This window comes from Astyanax mexicanus, chromosome 3, assembly GCF_023375975.1.
Source record: "Astyanax mexicanus isolate ESR-SI-001 chromosome 3, AstMex3_surface, whole genome shotgun sequence".
NCBI classification, from domain to species: domain Eukaryota; kingdom Metazoa; phylum Chordata; class Actinopteri; order Characiformes; family Acestrorhamphidae; genus Astyanax; species Astyanax mexicanus.
This window is the reverse complement of record NC_064410.1, coordinates 37,148,087-37,166,070: the sequence shown is the minus strand read 5'-3', so window position 1 is coordinate 37,166,070 and position 17,984 is coordinate 37,148,087. Positions and strand designations below refer to the sequence as shown.

The following is a 17,984-nucleotide window of genomic DNA, read 5'->3' as shown; positions in this document are numbered from 1 at the left end:
CTATCATTTTGTTTTTCTGAGTAGTGTTTGTTTTTTCTTTTTTATTTAAAGCTACTTTGCAGTCAATAAGAAACATACATGCAAAAGTTTTGTAACATACTAACTAATCTAGCTTCAACAAGTCTCATGATCATCAATCATCATTTGTCCATCTCTGTATGGAGAGCAGCTTTTATCAAAATAATGATTTATTTGACTGTTAATAATCTATGGTTAAAGGCACATATTGAACATACAGCTCTGGAAAAAATTGAGTGACCATGTCAGTTTTTGAATCAGTTTTTCTGATTTTGCTATTTATAGGTATATGTTTGAATAAAAGGAACTTGGTTGTTTTATTCTATAAACTACATACAACATTTCTCCCGAATTCCAAATAAAATCTTTGCTGCTACCGATTTTATGCTGCTAATTCCATGTTGTGGCAACAAGTTTTCAGGTTTTTTGGGGGGAAAAGGATTTACATGTCCTAATATCCAGTATAAGATGCATATCTTAAATATTATACTATATTACTGTAATGCTATAATGGTAATGGAGCTGAATAATTCTACTCCACAATCAGGAAGAATACATGGAAACTTAATTCAGTTTTTGCCTCTCGTTTCATGACTGACACACTTCATGACTAAAACAACAACCTTCAAATAAATCTTACAGAAATCATAACCTGTTTCGGTGATGAATGTAATGTTGGGGCAGTAAGTCAAGTCAAGTCAAGTCAAGTAGTTTTATTGTCAATGCTGCATATGTACAGGACATACATAGAATTGAAATTACGTTACTCTCCTTCCCAATTTTACAGCAAGTACAGATAATGGATAATAAAGAAAAAGGGGAGACACTATGTGTACAATACAGCAGCAGGGACACAAATAGACATACATGAGACAAAAACAAGGTGCAGTAGTGGTGGGGGTGAAATAGATATATAAATAGCAATAAAAAGAAATAAAAATATAATCTAAATGAGTGGGAGACACTATATGTACAATACAACAAAAACACAATAGACATTTGTGAGACAGAAGATAATAGTGCAATATTAATGGTGATTAAGATCAAGTGACAATATAAATAGAACCCGTATAACAGTAGTGCAAATGTTGTATCTAGCTTAAGGCTGGTAAAGTTCTTAAAGTTCCCAGTTCTTGGGGAATTAAAGTGTGTATGACAGTGCAGCGTAACAGTAGTGCAGGTATTGGGTGTGTAGTGCAGGTCCTTTTACAAAAGTTACAGTACTGTGTGTGTTCTAGTGCAGAGTTTCAGTACTGTGTTGGTGGGAGGGTGTGGGGTCAGGATTGGGATGGGGGGTAGAGCAGGAAGAGAGTTCAGCATCCTCACAGCCTGATGGATGGGGCTGTCTCGCAGTCTGCTGGTCCTAGACCCGAGACTCCGCAGTCTTCTCCCTGATGGCAGCAGGCTGAAGAAGCTGTGTAGTGGGTGGGAGGGATCTCCTGCCAGACGGATGGCTTTCCGTGTGAGGCGGGAGCTGTACAAGTCCTGAAGGGAGGGGAGAGAGGTGCCAACGATCTTCTCAGCTGCTCTCACGATGCGCAGGAGGGTCCTGCGGCAGGATGCTGTGCAGGCCCCGTACCACACGGTGAAACAGCTGGTCAGGATGCTCTCGATGGCCCCTCTGTAGAAAGTGGTCATGATGGGGGTGGGGCTCCAGCTCTTCTCAGCTCTTCTCAGCTTGCAGTAATATACTGTTCAAAAATATGTTAAAGTACGTTTTGATAATCGGATACGTTTTGAATTCTAGTTTGAGGACATTGCCAAGCTAGCAAAATGTTGATGTATAAATAAATAAAAATATTAAAAATCACAATTTTTTGGCACTTATTATTTTAGGGAGTACAATAAATGATATATTTAATTCCTTAAGCTGTTCATTTTGTAACTTGTGGATGTAAGTGTTTTCCTAATTAAAAAATAAACAGCCAGAATAAGGTAAAGCTAAGTTAAAACCTACACTAAGTGTCCACAAGTAGTGTAAGTATAATGATTTCTAACTGTCACCATTGTGTTAATATTCTTACTTATGCTTTTACATAGATGCAGGACAACAAGACCTTCCTGTCGATGCTGAACGGGGTGCTAAACACTGATGGCTTCTACTTCTGCACCGACTATGACCTGACACACACCCAGCAGCGGCTCGCCAACACCAGCCCCGACTTTCAGGAGATGAGCCTGCTTGAGAGAGTAAGAAACTGAGAGACAAATATTCAACAGAGGGACTGACGTGTGAACGGAAGCAATATCTTAGCAGGAAATACAGTAACTTCAATATTGCTGTTTGCCAGGTGCAATGAGTTTCTCAGTATTGTGCGAGAGTTGGTGTTTAAGGTGTGGTATGATTGTTGCTGCTAGTTGGGCCAGTTTGAATATTTCTAGAACTGCTGACCATCTAAAATTTCCACCATGACAGTGTCGCAGGTTTACTGTGAACGGGTTCATAAAGAAAAAACATCAACTGGGTGGCAGCAGACAGAAAAGCCTTGGTGATGAGTGAGATCAACAGAGAATGTCTAGACTGGTTAGAACTGACAGAATGGCTACAGTAACCATGCTGGTTTCTTTTACTGTCAACTAAGAACAGAAAAATCTGTAGCCTGGTTTGATAAAATCTTGATTTCTGATAAGGCTCACAGATAAGACTAAACCTGTTTTGTGTCATCAGTCCAGGCTAGTGTAGGTGAGGTGATAAACACACTTTGGGCCGTTGCAATACTAGTCATTGCTTGAATGCCAACATCGTGTTTGAGGATTGTAGTATATGGTGACCAAGTGCTTCATTTCATAGCAATTTTAATTTGCTCTTCCAGTGTGATAATGGACCATGTCACAATGCTAAAGTCATCTTAGACTGGTTCTCTTTTAGAGACGGACAGAAAAAACGACATAGAGACGCAGAGTATGAGTTCATTAGACTGTGCCTCATTCATATTGAAGTAGTGTTATTGGAGACATGCTGAAACTGTAAACTACTCATCTTACACACACACACAAACACACACGCTCAAGCACCCCATCACCCTCCCACTTTACTGTGAAAAATTACTGTATGTTGCAGTATGTTCACTTAACCATTCCCAGGACTCTTCTGGAAGAGGTCCAGTATATTTAACACCCAAACATGTTAGTGATAGTGATAGAAACTGAATAGCCAAATTGTGTTAAAACCTCTAAAAACTGAATTACAATTTTAGATCTAAATGTTAACCAGAAATGTGTTTTAAAAGCGTATTTATCATTTGAGGCATATATATATATATATATATATATATATATATATATATATATATATATATATATATATATATATATATATATAAACAAAACAGGAATTAGAAAACTTCTTTTTACAGATTAATTACAAAATTATCACCATTGTGATAATCATGTCATGAATTTCATGTAATTTAACTGGTGGGTTTGTATAGTAAATAATTGGCTATATTTGTGCTGTAAACATAATGACCCCTGGTTTTCATCACTGCAACTGTAATAAAAATCTTGTAAGGTTTCTCTTCAATAGATAAAACCCTTCTTTACAATTTTCTCTGAAAATATTAAAATAAAATATTCAGAGAAAATCCCTTTACTCAAACTTTATGAAAAAGTTTGCTCTTCGGACTCTTTGTTCGCATTCTGTAAAGGGCAGCTGTTGTTTCAGAAGGCGGGGAAAAAACGAAGTACTTATCATGTATTCTCCTAGCGCTGGTTTTCTGATTAAGCTTTCGGAAGCTGCCTGTGTTCTGCTTGGTATAAAAATAAGATGGGAGATGGTTATCTGCCAGGGGATTGTTTCTGCACCAAACCTTAGACACTTCTTTCAGTCCGGTTTCTTATCTTATTTCCTCTAGCCCTTTTCTCTCCGTCCCCTTTTCTCTCCGTGTCCTTCTCTCATTTTCTTTGTTCTTTCTTTTTCTTTCTTCCTTCCTTTATCTCTTGTGGTCTTCTGCTGTGTCCAGGCATACACAAACACCTCCTCAGTCTTTTATGTCTAGTTTCCCTTTTTTAACACTTAAACTGAGTCAGAATTACAATGAAGAAATAGAAACATCCTTCACTGCCATTGTTTGTCTGTACAGTGTAGTGCAGTTTAACCTGTGCATTTATCCTATCCTTTAAAGCAGACACACATTTTTTACCAAAACACTTAAATATATGTTTTTTTTTTTCTTTCAAGAATATATTGCTGGAACAAAGTAAATGTTTTTGTATACATATTACATGTTTAATATCTAATAGAAACAAAAAAATAAATATTTTGTCTATATGTAATAAAAAAAATATTATTTTGAATACATAACATACCAATAAAGTAATGTAACAAAAAAATCTCCCAAAATAATAAAGTGCGAACATAAACAATTATAAAAATATAAAATAATTAAAAAAAATTCCATTAAACAGTACAGTAAATTAGACTGATATTAAAAAAATATATATTTTTGTTTTACTCAGTGCGTGTCCGAGCACATTCATAGTCCCACATCTGCTGTTATTTGATTATTCAAGTACTCAAGCATGCTCTGATTTTTAAAATTGAAAGTTAAGCTCTCAAAAAATGGAAGCACAACCAAAAAAACTAAAAAAAATGTTTATATTTTTATTTAATGTAAAACATGACATTATTATTATTATTTTTTTTTTTATAAGTTTTATTAAAGCGTTAATAAAGGTACTTAAAGCAGTGATTTTAAAGCATTTTTTAACCATGGTAAAAGACATTGTGCTTACAGCCACAATGCCAGTATTTCAGGGTTTACCACAACTTCTTATGTGTATTGCGTAATTAGCAGCAGGCTGTGGTTGTCTGGCAATATAATAATCACAAATGAAATCTGGAAACAGCATGGTAGTTTAAGAGGATGTTTAAAAATTCTGTATTAATGTTTTATCACCTTAGAAAATAATATGTAAAATTGGTCTGTAAGCATTTTACATTAGAGTTTATTCTAATATTAAACATAAAATGATGCCAGATTTTGGTTATATTAACTCATCTCACAAAAACTGTATCGTATCATACACAATAATATCGCCAACATTTTTGTATATCATGAAAGATATTATACCCTGAAATATGGTGCCACATCACCCACCCCTATTTATCACACCAGGATACTAATTTTTTGCTATTTTTAGCAAAAGGAAATTTAACACTGTTCTTATTTCCTATTTTATATCTACTAGAAACAAATTATATCTGTCCGCTATCATTTATTTAATTTTAATATTGGATATATGGAGAGATCCGGATAAAATGATTGTATTTTTTTAATATCTCAGTTAGGCGTGTGGCATATAATATCGTATGCAATAATAAATAGTTTTTTGTTGCAGTAGGGCGTTCTTGAAATATTTATTTTAATTCAGTGTTTTGTCATATTGCCAAGAATATCCTTTACCATGAAATATTGTGATATTATTTTCGGGCTGTATCGCCCACACCTCCTTTATACTTCTTACAGAAACAAAAGTGGTTATTCTATTGCATCATTTATTGATTCTATGTTTATGTTGAGTTTATGTTGATGGTGAGAATGTTGTCTGGTTTCTTCTCCTTACAGGCGGATCAGAGGTTTGTGTGGAATGGGTATCTTTTAAGGGACTTCTTTGCACAACCAGAGGTATACTTACTCATTTACGTATATTTACAGTTACAATCATACTTGCATTATTACCATGTGAGAAGAGTTTTTGAATTGCATGTTTTCTCCTTTTTTAGCTTCAGAAGTTTGCTTTTCCTGTCATCCATGGCTGTATCCTTTGTGGCTGTTGGTTGTGTCAGTTGGTTTGGTAGCTTTGAAGTTGTGATAATCTCCTGCTTTCACTGGCTGAACTCTTCAGTCTGTAGTAATAAGTGTATATACACTAGTGGGCAGCACTGAGCTATATATTTTTTGCTCTTTTTTTATACACACTGAAGAATGTGTGGTTGGATATGGGGAGATGATTTATTATCATGATAGATTATGTCATAGTGACCTTTTTGAGTGTTATGTGTGTCATCAGTATTAAAACACTGATTAGCTGCATTTGTCATCACACATATTGACTGGTATTTTACAATGGGTAAGATGTTTTATCCTGCCTGTGCTTTAATTCAGATTATTTTATTTTGAAAACAAAAAATATATAGATCTGCTAATTTGGCCAAAAAGACTAACATCTCGCACATATATCTCACTTCTATTTTGCAAAAATCTGAACTTTACAAGAGAAGGAAAAATATTTTTACATTTCAGTACATTTGGTGAAAAATAACTTTTTTATTAAAAAGTGTTTTAAGACACTAATTATTACTATCCATGCCTAAATCACTTAGAAGAGGTTGATGAGTTGTGAGTTAACAGGTTAATTTATTTAGTTTAAAATATAAGACAGTGTGGTGTATATATACAGCTCTGGAAATAAATTAAGAGACCACTTCAGTTTCTGAATCAGTTTTTCTGATTTTGCTATTTATAGGTTTATGTTTGGAATAAAATGAACATTGCTGTTTTATTCTATAAACTACGGACAACAATTCAAAATAAAAATATTGTCATTTAGAGCATTTATTTGCAGAAAATAAGAAATGGCTGAAATAACAAAAATGATGCAGAGCTTTCAGACCTCAAATAATGCAAAGAAAACAAGATCATATTCATAAAGTTTTAAGGGCTCAGAAATCAATATTTGGTGGAATAACCCTGGTTATTAATCACAGTTTTCATGTACTGTATCCTTGCATGTTCTCCTCCACCAGTCTTACACACTGCTTTTGGATAACTTTATGATGTCACTCCTGGTGCAAAAATCCAAGCAGTTCAGTTTGGTTTGATGGCTTGTGATCATCCATCGTCCTCTTGATTATATTCCAGAGGTTTTCATTTGGTAAAATAGTGGTTTCTTTATTTATTTTCCAGAGCTGTATATGGTATATACACACACATCATTTAATTTATATTTATGAGTTTTAGACAAATATATGCTGCATACAGATAAGCTGTGCTGAATGTATTGTTTGGCGTCTTTAACCTGTGGAACAGTTATTGCGATGAAGCCATGTTGTATCAATGGGAAGATATTTGAGTGGATCCTCATCTCCAGGAGGAGCTGTTTCAGAGCTGGAGTCCGATACTATGTACGAGGTAAGTCAAACAGTCAAATTCTGCCTGACACACAAACCTACATACAACAAAAAAAAAAAATTGCCAATTATTTAATTACTATTTACTCTGTTTTTCTAGGAATTGACTCAGAAGGACATGCTGCTAACTTTGTTGAAACTGAGCAAATAGTTCAGTATAATAACTCCAGAGCCTCCTTCGTGCAGGTCTGTATAACAAAATATGAATCAATTGTGCTAACATCATTGTCTGGTATTGTAAAGCAGTTTAAGTTCTACCATGAATGAGTAAAGACTATTCTGAAGGCTCAAGGAAACATCAGCACACATTTGTAGTTATAAGTGTAACATTTAATGCATTGAGCCTTTAATACTGTACCCTATAATTCAAATGCTTTAAGCTGATCTGCCTCTGACCCTTTTTTCTTTTTTTTCATTAACAGACTCGAGGCTCCATGCCTTTCTTCTGGTCCCAGAGACCCAACCTGAAGTACAAGCCAAAGCCGCAGATCAGCAGCACCACCAATCACGTAGGTCTTTTTTGACATTTGATTTGTATTAAAATATGATTTTTAAATGTGCCATAAAAGAGAAAACTCAGAGGGAGCAAAATTGGCCCTGCTCCCTCCGGGTGGGTAGATGGCACTCTCTCCCCACATAACTTCTAGGGTGATGTCCACAGCACAGAGCGTCTGTGAGCTGATCATCAGAACCAAGCCACTGTGGCGTCCTCCAAGCGCGCTAGCTGCTCGGCAATGCTGCATTAGCAGCAGCTCGAAAAGAAGCGGTGGCTGACTTCACATGTATCGGAGGAGGCATGTGTTAGTCTTCACCCTCCTGGTGTGTTGGGGCATCACTAGTGATAGGGGGAGTCCTAATGAGTGGGTTGGGTAATTGGCTGTGCAAAATTGGGGATAAAATGGGGAAACATTAGAAATAAAATTATAAATAAAAAAAAAAGAGAAAACTGTGTGTTTTGCTATGGTTGTACAATGTTGTTTTCAGTACATGGAAGAGATAAGCTATGAACCTCAAACACTCTTATATCTTCATTGAAAAGAATATCCAGTATAACCAAAATTAAGGCTGGAATACACGCCAATAGCAAAAGCCCAAAACAGTTTAACATTTACTCCTCCAAGTCTTAGTTCCCACACTACTTTTCTGAGAATATAGTGCTTTTGTTACTTCTGTATTTAGTTATTGAAGTTAGCCACATTTCTGCATCACTAACAAAACCGGAGAACCGTCATCACAAAATTACTAGATATCAGAAAAGACTGAAATTCAGTTCACTATTTAGCTCAAATTCAGCTATTTAGCTGCCTTTTTGTGACTGCAATATTTGAAAACAGTGAAAAAAGAGGCAAAGCAAAGAGATGGTAGTGGGCATTCAAGGGCTAAAAGCTAACTCTAATTAAGCAACATTCCAGACATCTAGTTTGCTGATAGAATTACAGCACTGTCCTTTAACCTGTAAGAATAATACAGGACTCATTATGAAATGGAATTGTATTAAGTAATACTTTTGTTCCAATGCTAAAAACAAAGTTATCATTATGCTTACAACTTGTTTGTGCGTGTAGATTAAGTGTGATCTGTTGCAGTGCCTTGTTGTAAAACAAATCAATCAGTGTAGAGCTAATCAAATCCACCAGATAAGGAAAAATAGCTTGTTTCACGTAAATGGGCATGTAAAATGCTTGAGATTTAGTATTAGATGTAGTATTCTGTGTATACATCAGATAATAACACTCATCAATGTATCAGACACAAGGAATAAGATCTAAAGGAGATCTAAAGTTTTTTGTAGACCTGCTTCTGTTTCATCTTTCATGAGAGCAGCAGTCTTAATGTAGACATGGCAATTCACATACAAAACATCAGAGAAAGACAATTAGACAGAAGAAAATTCAGGAGCTTCTCTGGGTTACTCATAATGCTCAGTATAGCTGGTGACTGTTACCAACCTACCAGACCGATTGTTTTTAAGTTTTTAAAACGGGCAGCTAGTCATTTTACACAGTTCTACAGCACCCTCTGCTGGATAACTGCCCTGCTTGCCTTTTTTATTCATGTGCTTGTCTCCTGCTGTCCTTGTTTGAATTGCTCTGTGACGTGTATGTTTATATCTCTTATAGCTGGATGGATTTCAGAGGCATTTCGACTCCCAGGTCCTCATTTATGGGAAGCAAGTGATTCTCAATTTGGTAAAAAAAAAAAAAAACATTAAAATACTTTTGGCATATAAAAAAAAAAGAAATAAAAAGCTGTTCAATGCTGTTAGTAAAAGTATGTGCTGTGTTTTTGTGGTTTGCTTTGTTTTTAGGTCAATCAGAAGGGCTCTGAGTTGCCCCTTGAGCAGGCATTCGCCAAATTAGTGAACAGCATGGAAAACGGAATGATCAAGTAAGAATTCATTGGCAGGTTAAATTAAAAGCCTTTATTAACAGTATAATATACACTGATGTACAAAATGTCATGGGACAGAAGCTTGTATGATGTCCCACAACTTTTGCCCTGTCCAGTGAAAGATGTGGTTTGTGATTTACATGCGGCTGTTGATGTGACTTCTGCTACACTAACTTATCTTTTCACATGGACAATTCATGCCAGACACCACTGGTCATGATCATTACCACCCTCTGCACTGTCCATTGTGATCGGACATATTCCACAAAAGTCATTACCACTCATGTATTTTAAATGCCCCTGTGGGCTGAGAAATTTTTAAATGGCCGCACTTTTGGACTCGTAAATGGAATGTCTTATCCATCTGGCCTCCACCATCAGGCCTTGTTTGAACTTCAGTAATACACATTCATTTTGCCTTGGCATGAGCACAATGGCCAATGTTTAATCTCACTCATAAGATTGCATTGCCAAGTTGTACCCTTAGGTAACACTCCATGATCAATTTTATATACTGCCATTCCATGACTTTTAGTATGTCTATGTATTTTTGCTGTTATGCAAGAACCTTTGATCTCCATTTTTGCAGCTTTTAGCTTTAAATCTGTCCTTTAGCTTTAAATCTTTCTCTTTATATTGCCTTAAAATTTCATTATGAGTGGATAAAAATATTCTCCAAAAATAAAAATTATTGAACGGTAATTTTTTTTTCTTTTTTCCCCATAAAAATTAGGAATACATTTTTTTGTTCCAGCAGTAAACCAACTCCCAAAGTCCTGTTTTCATGTACTTTTAAAGGTGCTCTACACTGATGAACCTTTCTAATTCACAGGTACATAGCCTTTGACTTCCATAAAGAGTGCAGCAAGATGAGATGGCATCGCCTACAGATTTTAGTGGACGCAGTTGCAGAAATGCAGGATGAATTCGGGTGGGTCTCTAGTGCTATTCTCTGACAGTTAGAACATCAGAAGATCAGTAATGATTACATGATTGATGTGATTGTTTTAATGGAAAAAATCAATGAATGAATCATTAACCAAACTAACTTAAGAAAATTAGCTGCAGCATGTGGTTCCATTAGAGAAAGCACACAACTTTTTTTTTTTTAAAGACCACAGTTTATGAAATATACACCTCTTCTAAATGCTTCAGATAAAACAAAATACAAAAAAAAATGTAAATGCAAATAATCTGCTTATTCTGTAAACTTTTGCAAGTCCAGTTTTGTGTGCTGTCATATGTAGTTTTTTTACGTAGAGTTTTTTTTTAAATTAGGCAACACATAAAGAGTTAAAAAGCCCAAATTCAACAATTTTGTGTGCATTTTATCCCCCCCAGAGGCCAACAAATAACATTAGCATAATGCTGCCTATTGCTGGCTATGCTCACATTGCAAGCCTCATTACTCATATCCAATTGCTCAAATCTTTCTGCTTTGAAGTTTCATATTCAGTTTGGTAAGTGCTGTGTCTGTCATTAGTGTGAATAAATATGCTCTCAGACAGCCTGTGTGCTGTCTGAGAGCCAAATCAATGCATGCCACATGAGTGAAGCTTGTGCATTATGAGCATTAAACTACAGCTGAATCACAAAGAGCTCCCTCCTCTTTAGTGCACTATGTGAGTTATAAAACTATAGATTCTATGCTTGAGTGGTGCAGTGTATTCTCTTGTAGGCATTTGTGCACATGGACCAAATCACAAATGGTTCTTTATTTGTTTGTCACTGTCACTGTATTGTCACAATAATCTTGTGTCTCCAAAATGACAGCTTTACAGAAAATCTTATATACATAGATTCTTATTTTCAGTTGAAATATTTATTTGAGTATTTCTAATGGTTTATTTATTAAATTAAGTTCTGACCATGTAATAAACAACTGCCAGATTCTGTCCAGTCCAGAAAAAATAGGCACAAAAGTGAGTCAGCAACATACAACACATTCTTTATTGTACTATTGTAACAATTTCCAAAAAAATGTAATAAAACCCAGACATGTAATTAAACTGGTCAAAAATGCAATACAACTATATGACATAATAACTTTCCTAATAATGAATATAACAGAATATATTGTTTTTTTTTATTCTTTTGTCCTTACAGTTACTTCATGTTGAGTTCAGAGGGCAGGGTGGTGTCAGAGCAGTCGGGAACATTTCGCAGTAACTGCATGGACTGCCTGGATCGCACCAACGTCATTCAGAGCCTTCTAGCCAGACGCTCCCTGCAGAACCAACTCCAGGTGAGAAAAAGAGATCAACTAACATCCCACCTTCTCTTTAAACTGTTGAGATATTTAGTCATGTTAAGTAGTCTTGTTTAAGTGGCTTCTGTCACTGTTTTTGAAACATGATTTTATAAGTATCTCAGATAGCTAGGAACAGTATTAGTTGTCTTGTTTGTCCATTTATTATAGATAGAATGCTATGTATTGTCTTGTTATACAGTGTCAGAAAACACACGCTATTACAAATAGATAACCTTACACTGTTTTTTACATCATTTAGCTTTCTAGCTTATGCCCCATTTTCCCAGACAGGGATTAAGCCTATTCTTTGACTACACAGCATTTTAAATGGAAATTTTACAGTGAATTAATCATCTAGTCTAAGATTAGGCTTACACCCTGCTCTGGAAACTTTGCCCAATTTTTAGTCAGGTATTCTATCACGTATTATATTTTTTACATATGTTTCATATGCTAAATGCATGTGAGTTGGCACAAGTGCATGTATTATCCATGCTTGTGTTTTGTATCCTCCAGACTGTATTTATTCACTGATGACATGTGTATATGTGTCTATTTATTCCATTTTAGAGGCTGGGTGTCCTCCATGTTGGCCAGAAGATTGAGGAGCAAGCAGATTTCGAGAAGATTTACAAAAATGGTGCCCACAAAATCCTCATTCTTTATAAGTAGAGCTGCTTGGCAGTAATAATTGTAATCGTACCAAATAAATAAATTAAGACAGTTCTATATAATTCAGTAACAAATGAGCCAGTAAGCATGCTTGCCTCTAATATGTTGTTTACGTCATTAAATATGCAGTGAGTGTGTCTTAGGGTTTAAGACACACTCACATTTAGTTTATAATTCATAAGAAGATAAAAGTAAGGATGTGCTGTACATGCAAGTGCATAAACATGTATTCAGTGTAATGCAGAAACTGGGACAGTAAAATATCAGTATGAAATATTAGTAAAATCTAAACCTCTGTAATCTACTGGTATTGAATAAATGTGATTTAAATGCACATCCTAAGAAAAAGTATTATAAACTTTTAAATAATAACCAGCCTTATTCATATCCCAGGAATGTTCTTGATACGCCTTTGTTTATTTGTTTGTATTGGAAAACACTGATTAATTGCTTTAGTTATACTTGTTTTTCTTCTTAGCCTGGGCTGACAACGCCAATGCATGTGCTAAACAGTACGCAGGTACAGGAGCTCTAAAGACTGACTTCACCAGGTAATTAATACTTGCACTTTTTTGGGGATGCTGTAGTTAATTAAGTATTGTAATTAAAATGGTGACGTCTATGCAAAGTATCCCATTTTCATTTAGGTTTGTATGTAGGTTAGCTAGTAGTGTCAAATCACAAACACCTGAAATAAAAATATACTAAACCATCGGATACAGACATCCTATTTATTCTACCTGTATCACATATGGATGAATGTGAGGTCTGCTTTATTTTTGTGTTTTTGTTTTTATTTATAGCAGTATTTAATAGATTGCCATGTTTAAGCAGTGTCCATGTTAATGTCAGGTGTTCTAATGCAGTAACATTTTAACACTTATCATTCCCACCGCAGGACTGGGAAGAGGACTCAGTGGGGTTTGGTGATGGATGGCTGGAACTCCATGATTCGTTATTACAAGAACAACTTCTCTGATGGCTTCAGACAAGTAAATATAAATTCACTCTCATCCCCAGCTGTATTTATGAAGCTAAAAAACAGCTCTAAACAAAGTTAATTTGGTTTCTAGGACTCCATTGACCTTTTCCTCGGTAACTACACTGTGGATGAAAGTGTGGAAGGTTTGATGCCTCTTCGAGTGCAGAAAGATTGGAAATTCCTCACGGTCAGTTCATTATTCCATTACTTAATATAAATGTAACTGCTGCACAGATTTGGTACTAAGACAGTTAAGGGCAAGTTCAAGCCCTTAACTGATACTTAATGATTGGCTCTTTAGTTACCCTAATTAATGTATTTTTTATAAAATAGATATAAGATAGAATAAGATTGTTACTGATGTTTGTTTCTGCTATTCTTCTAGCTTCCAATCATCATGCTGGTGGCCTTTTCCATGTGCATCATTTGCCTTCTTATGGCTGGTAAGAAAAAAAATATTAAAAATAACAGTCACGTACTAATATTATGTTGAACCGCCTTTAGCTTTGAATACAGCATGCCTGTGAGGGCAGTGCTATGATCTGGAGTTGCTGCAGTTGGTCAGATTTAGGTTCAGCATCTTTATGTGCCCAAAGACTGGCCAACAGACTGGCCCCCACATTCCAGTCCCCATTGAGAATATTTGGGATATGCTGGAGAGAAGACTTAACACACTGGTTCAAATCTCCTATTATCAATACAAGATCTTGGGGAAAAGTTAATGCAACTCCGGGTATGTATTTTAAATATCTGGGGCTGTTATGGAACATTTGACGGGATTAGTTTCTCAGGGAGACGTCTACTACTACTCAGTGATAAAAATAGGAGGACCAGTGAGTTTTTTGGCTCTCAGTCACATGACATCACATTTAGTAGCTCCTCCTTTTCCACTTGCTGTTGTGTTTCAGTGGATCTTCATGAAAACTCGCTTAAAGTGTAATTACGGTGCATAGCGGTGGACAAATAGCTATTTTATTAAACGTAAGGAGCCAAAACTCAGAGAGTTTAAATAAAAACAGTAGATAATTCAGCCTGTAATTGTCTCAGAGTATGTGGTTGTTCCAGATGAGAATGAAATACAGAGGACCCCATATTAAAATAAATTACGCCAGGACCCCCTGAGAAACTAATCCTGTCTGCATAGGGCTTAAGACACAACCGTATTTAAGGTCCATGGTATGTCACTAACTTGTACCAAACTTTTCATATTTTACCAATGCCATGGGGAATTTTCATTCTAAGGCTGGTAAATGCAACTTGACTCATCAGTTTTATTTGGACTAGCTTAAAACCTTTGTGTTTTTTTTTTTCTTCTCAGGTGATACCTGGACAGAGACACTGGCATATGTGTTATTCTGGGGCACAGCCAGCGCTCTCACAGCCGCCGTCATCGTCTTCAATGGCAAGGAGTTTGTGGATGCGCCGAAGCTGGTGCAGAAGGAGAAGATGGATTGATTGTGTGTGTGTGGAAAGCAGCTCGGTCCTGCAGCCCTCCACTCCTCCTCTTCTCTCTCTCCCTCCTCTTCCTCCTCTTCTTTCTCCTCCCAGCTGCATCAGGCTTGGAGTCTGTACTGATCTGCTCTCCACACTGTCCTTCGTGTACTGTAGACTGCGGCCTTCCAGCAGAAGCTCGCCATGCTGAAGTCATTTAACCATTGCGCCCCCTCTCTTTACATATGCAGGAAGCAACCTTCTGAACCAAGTGGCATCATTACCAACCCTGAGGAAGAAAGGCACACCGTCCACACATCAGTTGCATACGCACGTAGAGTTAAAATGTGCACTACAGTAGCCAGTAACGTCATTGTGGACCCTTTGTAATATTGCGGAGTAGATTTCTAGAGCAATATTGTTGTTACCAAAGTAATTTTGGTTGGCATTCAGCTACCTAGATGTGTAAATGTTGGTCTACTCCATGTGTAATGAGGGGTTTTCTTTCAGAGTATTCTTCTACGTGAAAACATGTTTAATGTCACTCATATCTGGAGGGATAGTTACCATCATGCATTGCATTGCATTTGGATTGGGGCCCTTTGGGCAAAGTATATATGTTGTTTTACCCAATAATCTATAATATACCATCTCTACCATGGTCTACCTTGATTTCTTTACCTCTCCTGTTGGCTGCTCAACTAGTTCTATACTGTGAATTATCATGTAGTTAACATTTTACCTTATTTGCTGATGCATATGTAGGTTAGCGTTTTCATGCATGGCAGAAGCATTAAGACTAAAAGGAACAGTTCACTGAAAAATCAAAGTTGCCCCACAGACATGTTTGGAGTCCGATGTTTGTTTAATTACTTTTGCACTGAATCTACAAGGCTAATATTCAGAACCAATAAAGAACTATAATGTCCTACACTCTTCAATGTTCTTAACAAAAGGCAATGGTTAAATCTAGAACCACTTCAATAACGATTTCAAAACATGAAATTCATTTATGTAAAAAAAAAAAAAAAAAAAAAAAAGTAAAAAGATTTTAGGGTATAGATCATTTTGGAGCATTTCCATTGGCCCATTCATCACACACATTCTTTACACAATGTACCAAACTCCCCTAACTCCCAAACTGCCATAGATTAAAGTTTGTCAAAATCATACAAGACTTTAGCATAATGTTAACCATATCGTTGCTGTTAAACAAAAAGCTTTAGTTAACATTCAATGGAAATTGCCATTTTGGAGCATTCCTATTGACCAATTAACCATCCTATTAACCATCATAAAAACGTTTGCATATCGAATAGAAAAGCTGGTAGTTTTACATTACAACTAAAGGTCAAAAGCAGCAAAAAAAGGACTTCACAAAGGCCTGAATGGATACTTATTTGGCAGAAACCTTTAGAAATTGTTCTACATAGCACCAACAGTGGTAACAAAGGTTCTACTGTTGTTAAATGCAAGTCAAATAAACTGATTTCTACACTACCCTTTCTGTTCAGACTGTAGATATATAATTTATATTAGCCTTGCCACTCCAGTGCAAAGTCAAAGAAGATAATTTTGCACACAAACAAGTAATTCTGGCTGATCTATATAATTATGATAAAGCGAGAAATTGTGTATCTGATTTTTGGTAGCATTTTCGGGCCTCATTGTGTACCTAATTAAAAAATATAAAGAGTTTTATACACAGAAATCAGTATACACACTTCTCATCTCACTCCATATGTAGTCGATTGACCAAGATATTGGTGTCTGAATTTTGCACTGAAACTACAACGATACGAAAATGTAAAGAAAAGCTTTGTGAGTCATGAAAAATGTTTTGCCGACTCATTTCTATTCCATCTATTACTAAAAAAAATACATTTCAGACACCTAACACATCTTGACAGATGAACTACATTTAAGAAAATTATGTGCCTTTGATTTTTTTGGCAAACTATTCCTTTAAGAAGCTCTGCAGTAGAGAAGCAGAGTTTTTTACGCACTATTTCAGTAATGGTTTATGCAAATGTGTTTTATCAGCACTTTACTAATGATTCCATTCAAGGACCAGAACACTAAAAGAGATTCCAGGAGCATGAGCACATTCCTAATAATTATTATTTTGTGTGTGTGTGTTTGTGTGTGGTTGCAGTGTTATTCTTCAATCACCAGTAGAAATTACTGAGTACTGAGAGCAGATTTGCACTTCATAAGATAGAAATGAGTGATGAAGCCTGACTGTGTGTCATGTTCCTATTTAATGATATGGAAACAATATTTTTTCCAAGTAACTTTATCTTAAAATGTAAGTTTTAATTATGTCTTGAGGGGCTGTGAAACAGAATTAATTAAATTCCTTTGAATTTGGCCTCATAAAATTTAATTGGAGATTAGTATCTGTTTAAAATCTAAAGCTTGTAGCAAATATGGAATTCAAAGCCTTTCTTTCTGTCTTGTAATCAAATTAGAAACACAAACACAGGAAAACACAGATCTACAGTGCAAAGAAACAGTGTACACAAGTTTTACACACTTCTCTGTAATGGTAACACAGCTGCTTTACAGATTGTGTTGTTTGACTTCTGAAGGAGTGACTTATAAACTGTACATTGAAATACATGTGCATCTGTTCTGAATATCATCTGTAATTATGTACAGTACTGTACTGTATAGTTCACAACAGCAGAATCAGCACCTGATTGTGTTACTGAGTTAAGCAAAGGGAGCGAAGCTGTTCTGAGTGAGCATGTAGTTTTCTCATGTTTCTAATCTGCTGCTGGTGTTGGGTTTTCGCAGTAAAATAAGGATGAATGTAAAAGAACATGGTAAAGGGGTGTTTGTAATTTTGGACTTGACCTTGTCAATGTTCTCCTGAAAGTGAACTAATTTCTTGATTATTTTAGAGATGTTATGGATTCCTCAACTTTCTAATAAAATGTTTGATTACTCGAGTGAATGTGTGAGAGTGCATGTGTGTTCATGGTCAGTCTCTTTTCATAAACAGTGCTCGTATGTGGATTTTGTCATTTAAAACATGTTAAATCCACCTGTTGTGTTTTTCATTTTAACAAACTCTCTGACCAGCCAATTATATGTGATTTCAA

General features: G+C 35.7%; 1 protein-coding gene across 1 annotated transcript in view; it reads left to right on the top strand.

The window, feature by feature from the left end:
* The window catches only part of sacm1la (SAC1 like phosphatidylinositide phosphatase a), a 33,863-nt gene extending 16,032 nt beyond the window's left edge, over positions 1–17,831 (top strand). Inside the window, exons 5-20 of the mRNA XM_007228537.3 lie at positions 2,059–2,208; positions 5,586–5,645; positions 5,744–5,777; positions 7,050–7,151; positions 7,251–7,336; positions 7,573–7,659; positions 9,271–9,339; positions 9,459–9,538; positions 10,374–10,472; positions 11,648–11,786; positions 12,363–12,432; positions 12,943–13,015; positions 13,363–13,456; positions 13,538–13,633; positions 13,832–13,889; positions 14,765–17,831. Of these exons, the coding sequence (XP_007228599.1) occupies positions 2,059–2,208; positions 5,586–5,645; positions 5,744–5,777; positions 7,050–7,151; positions 7,251–7,336; positions 7,573–7,659; positions 9,271–9,339; positions 9,459–9,538; positions 10,374–10,472; positions 11,648–11,786; positions 12,363–12,432; positions 12,943–13,015; positions 13,363–13,456; positions 13,538–13,633; positions 13,832–13,889; positions 14,765–14,901 (1,434 nt within the window). The 3' untranslated portion in view covers positions 14,902–17,831. The remainder of the gene's footprint in view (positions 1–2,058; positions 2,209–5,585; positions 5,646–5,743; positions 5,778–7,049; positions 7,152–7,250; positions 7,337–7,572; positions 7,660–9,270; positions 9,340–9,458; positions 9,539–10,373; positions 10,473–11,647; positions 11,787–12,362; positions 12,433–12,942; positions 13,016–13,362; positions 13,457–13,537; positions 13,634–13,831; positions 13,890–14,764) is intronic.
* Positions 17,832–17,984: the final 153 nt, after the last annotated feature.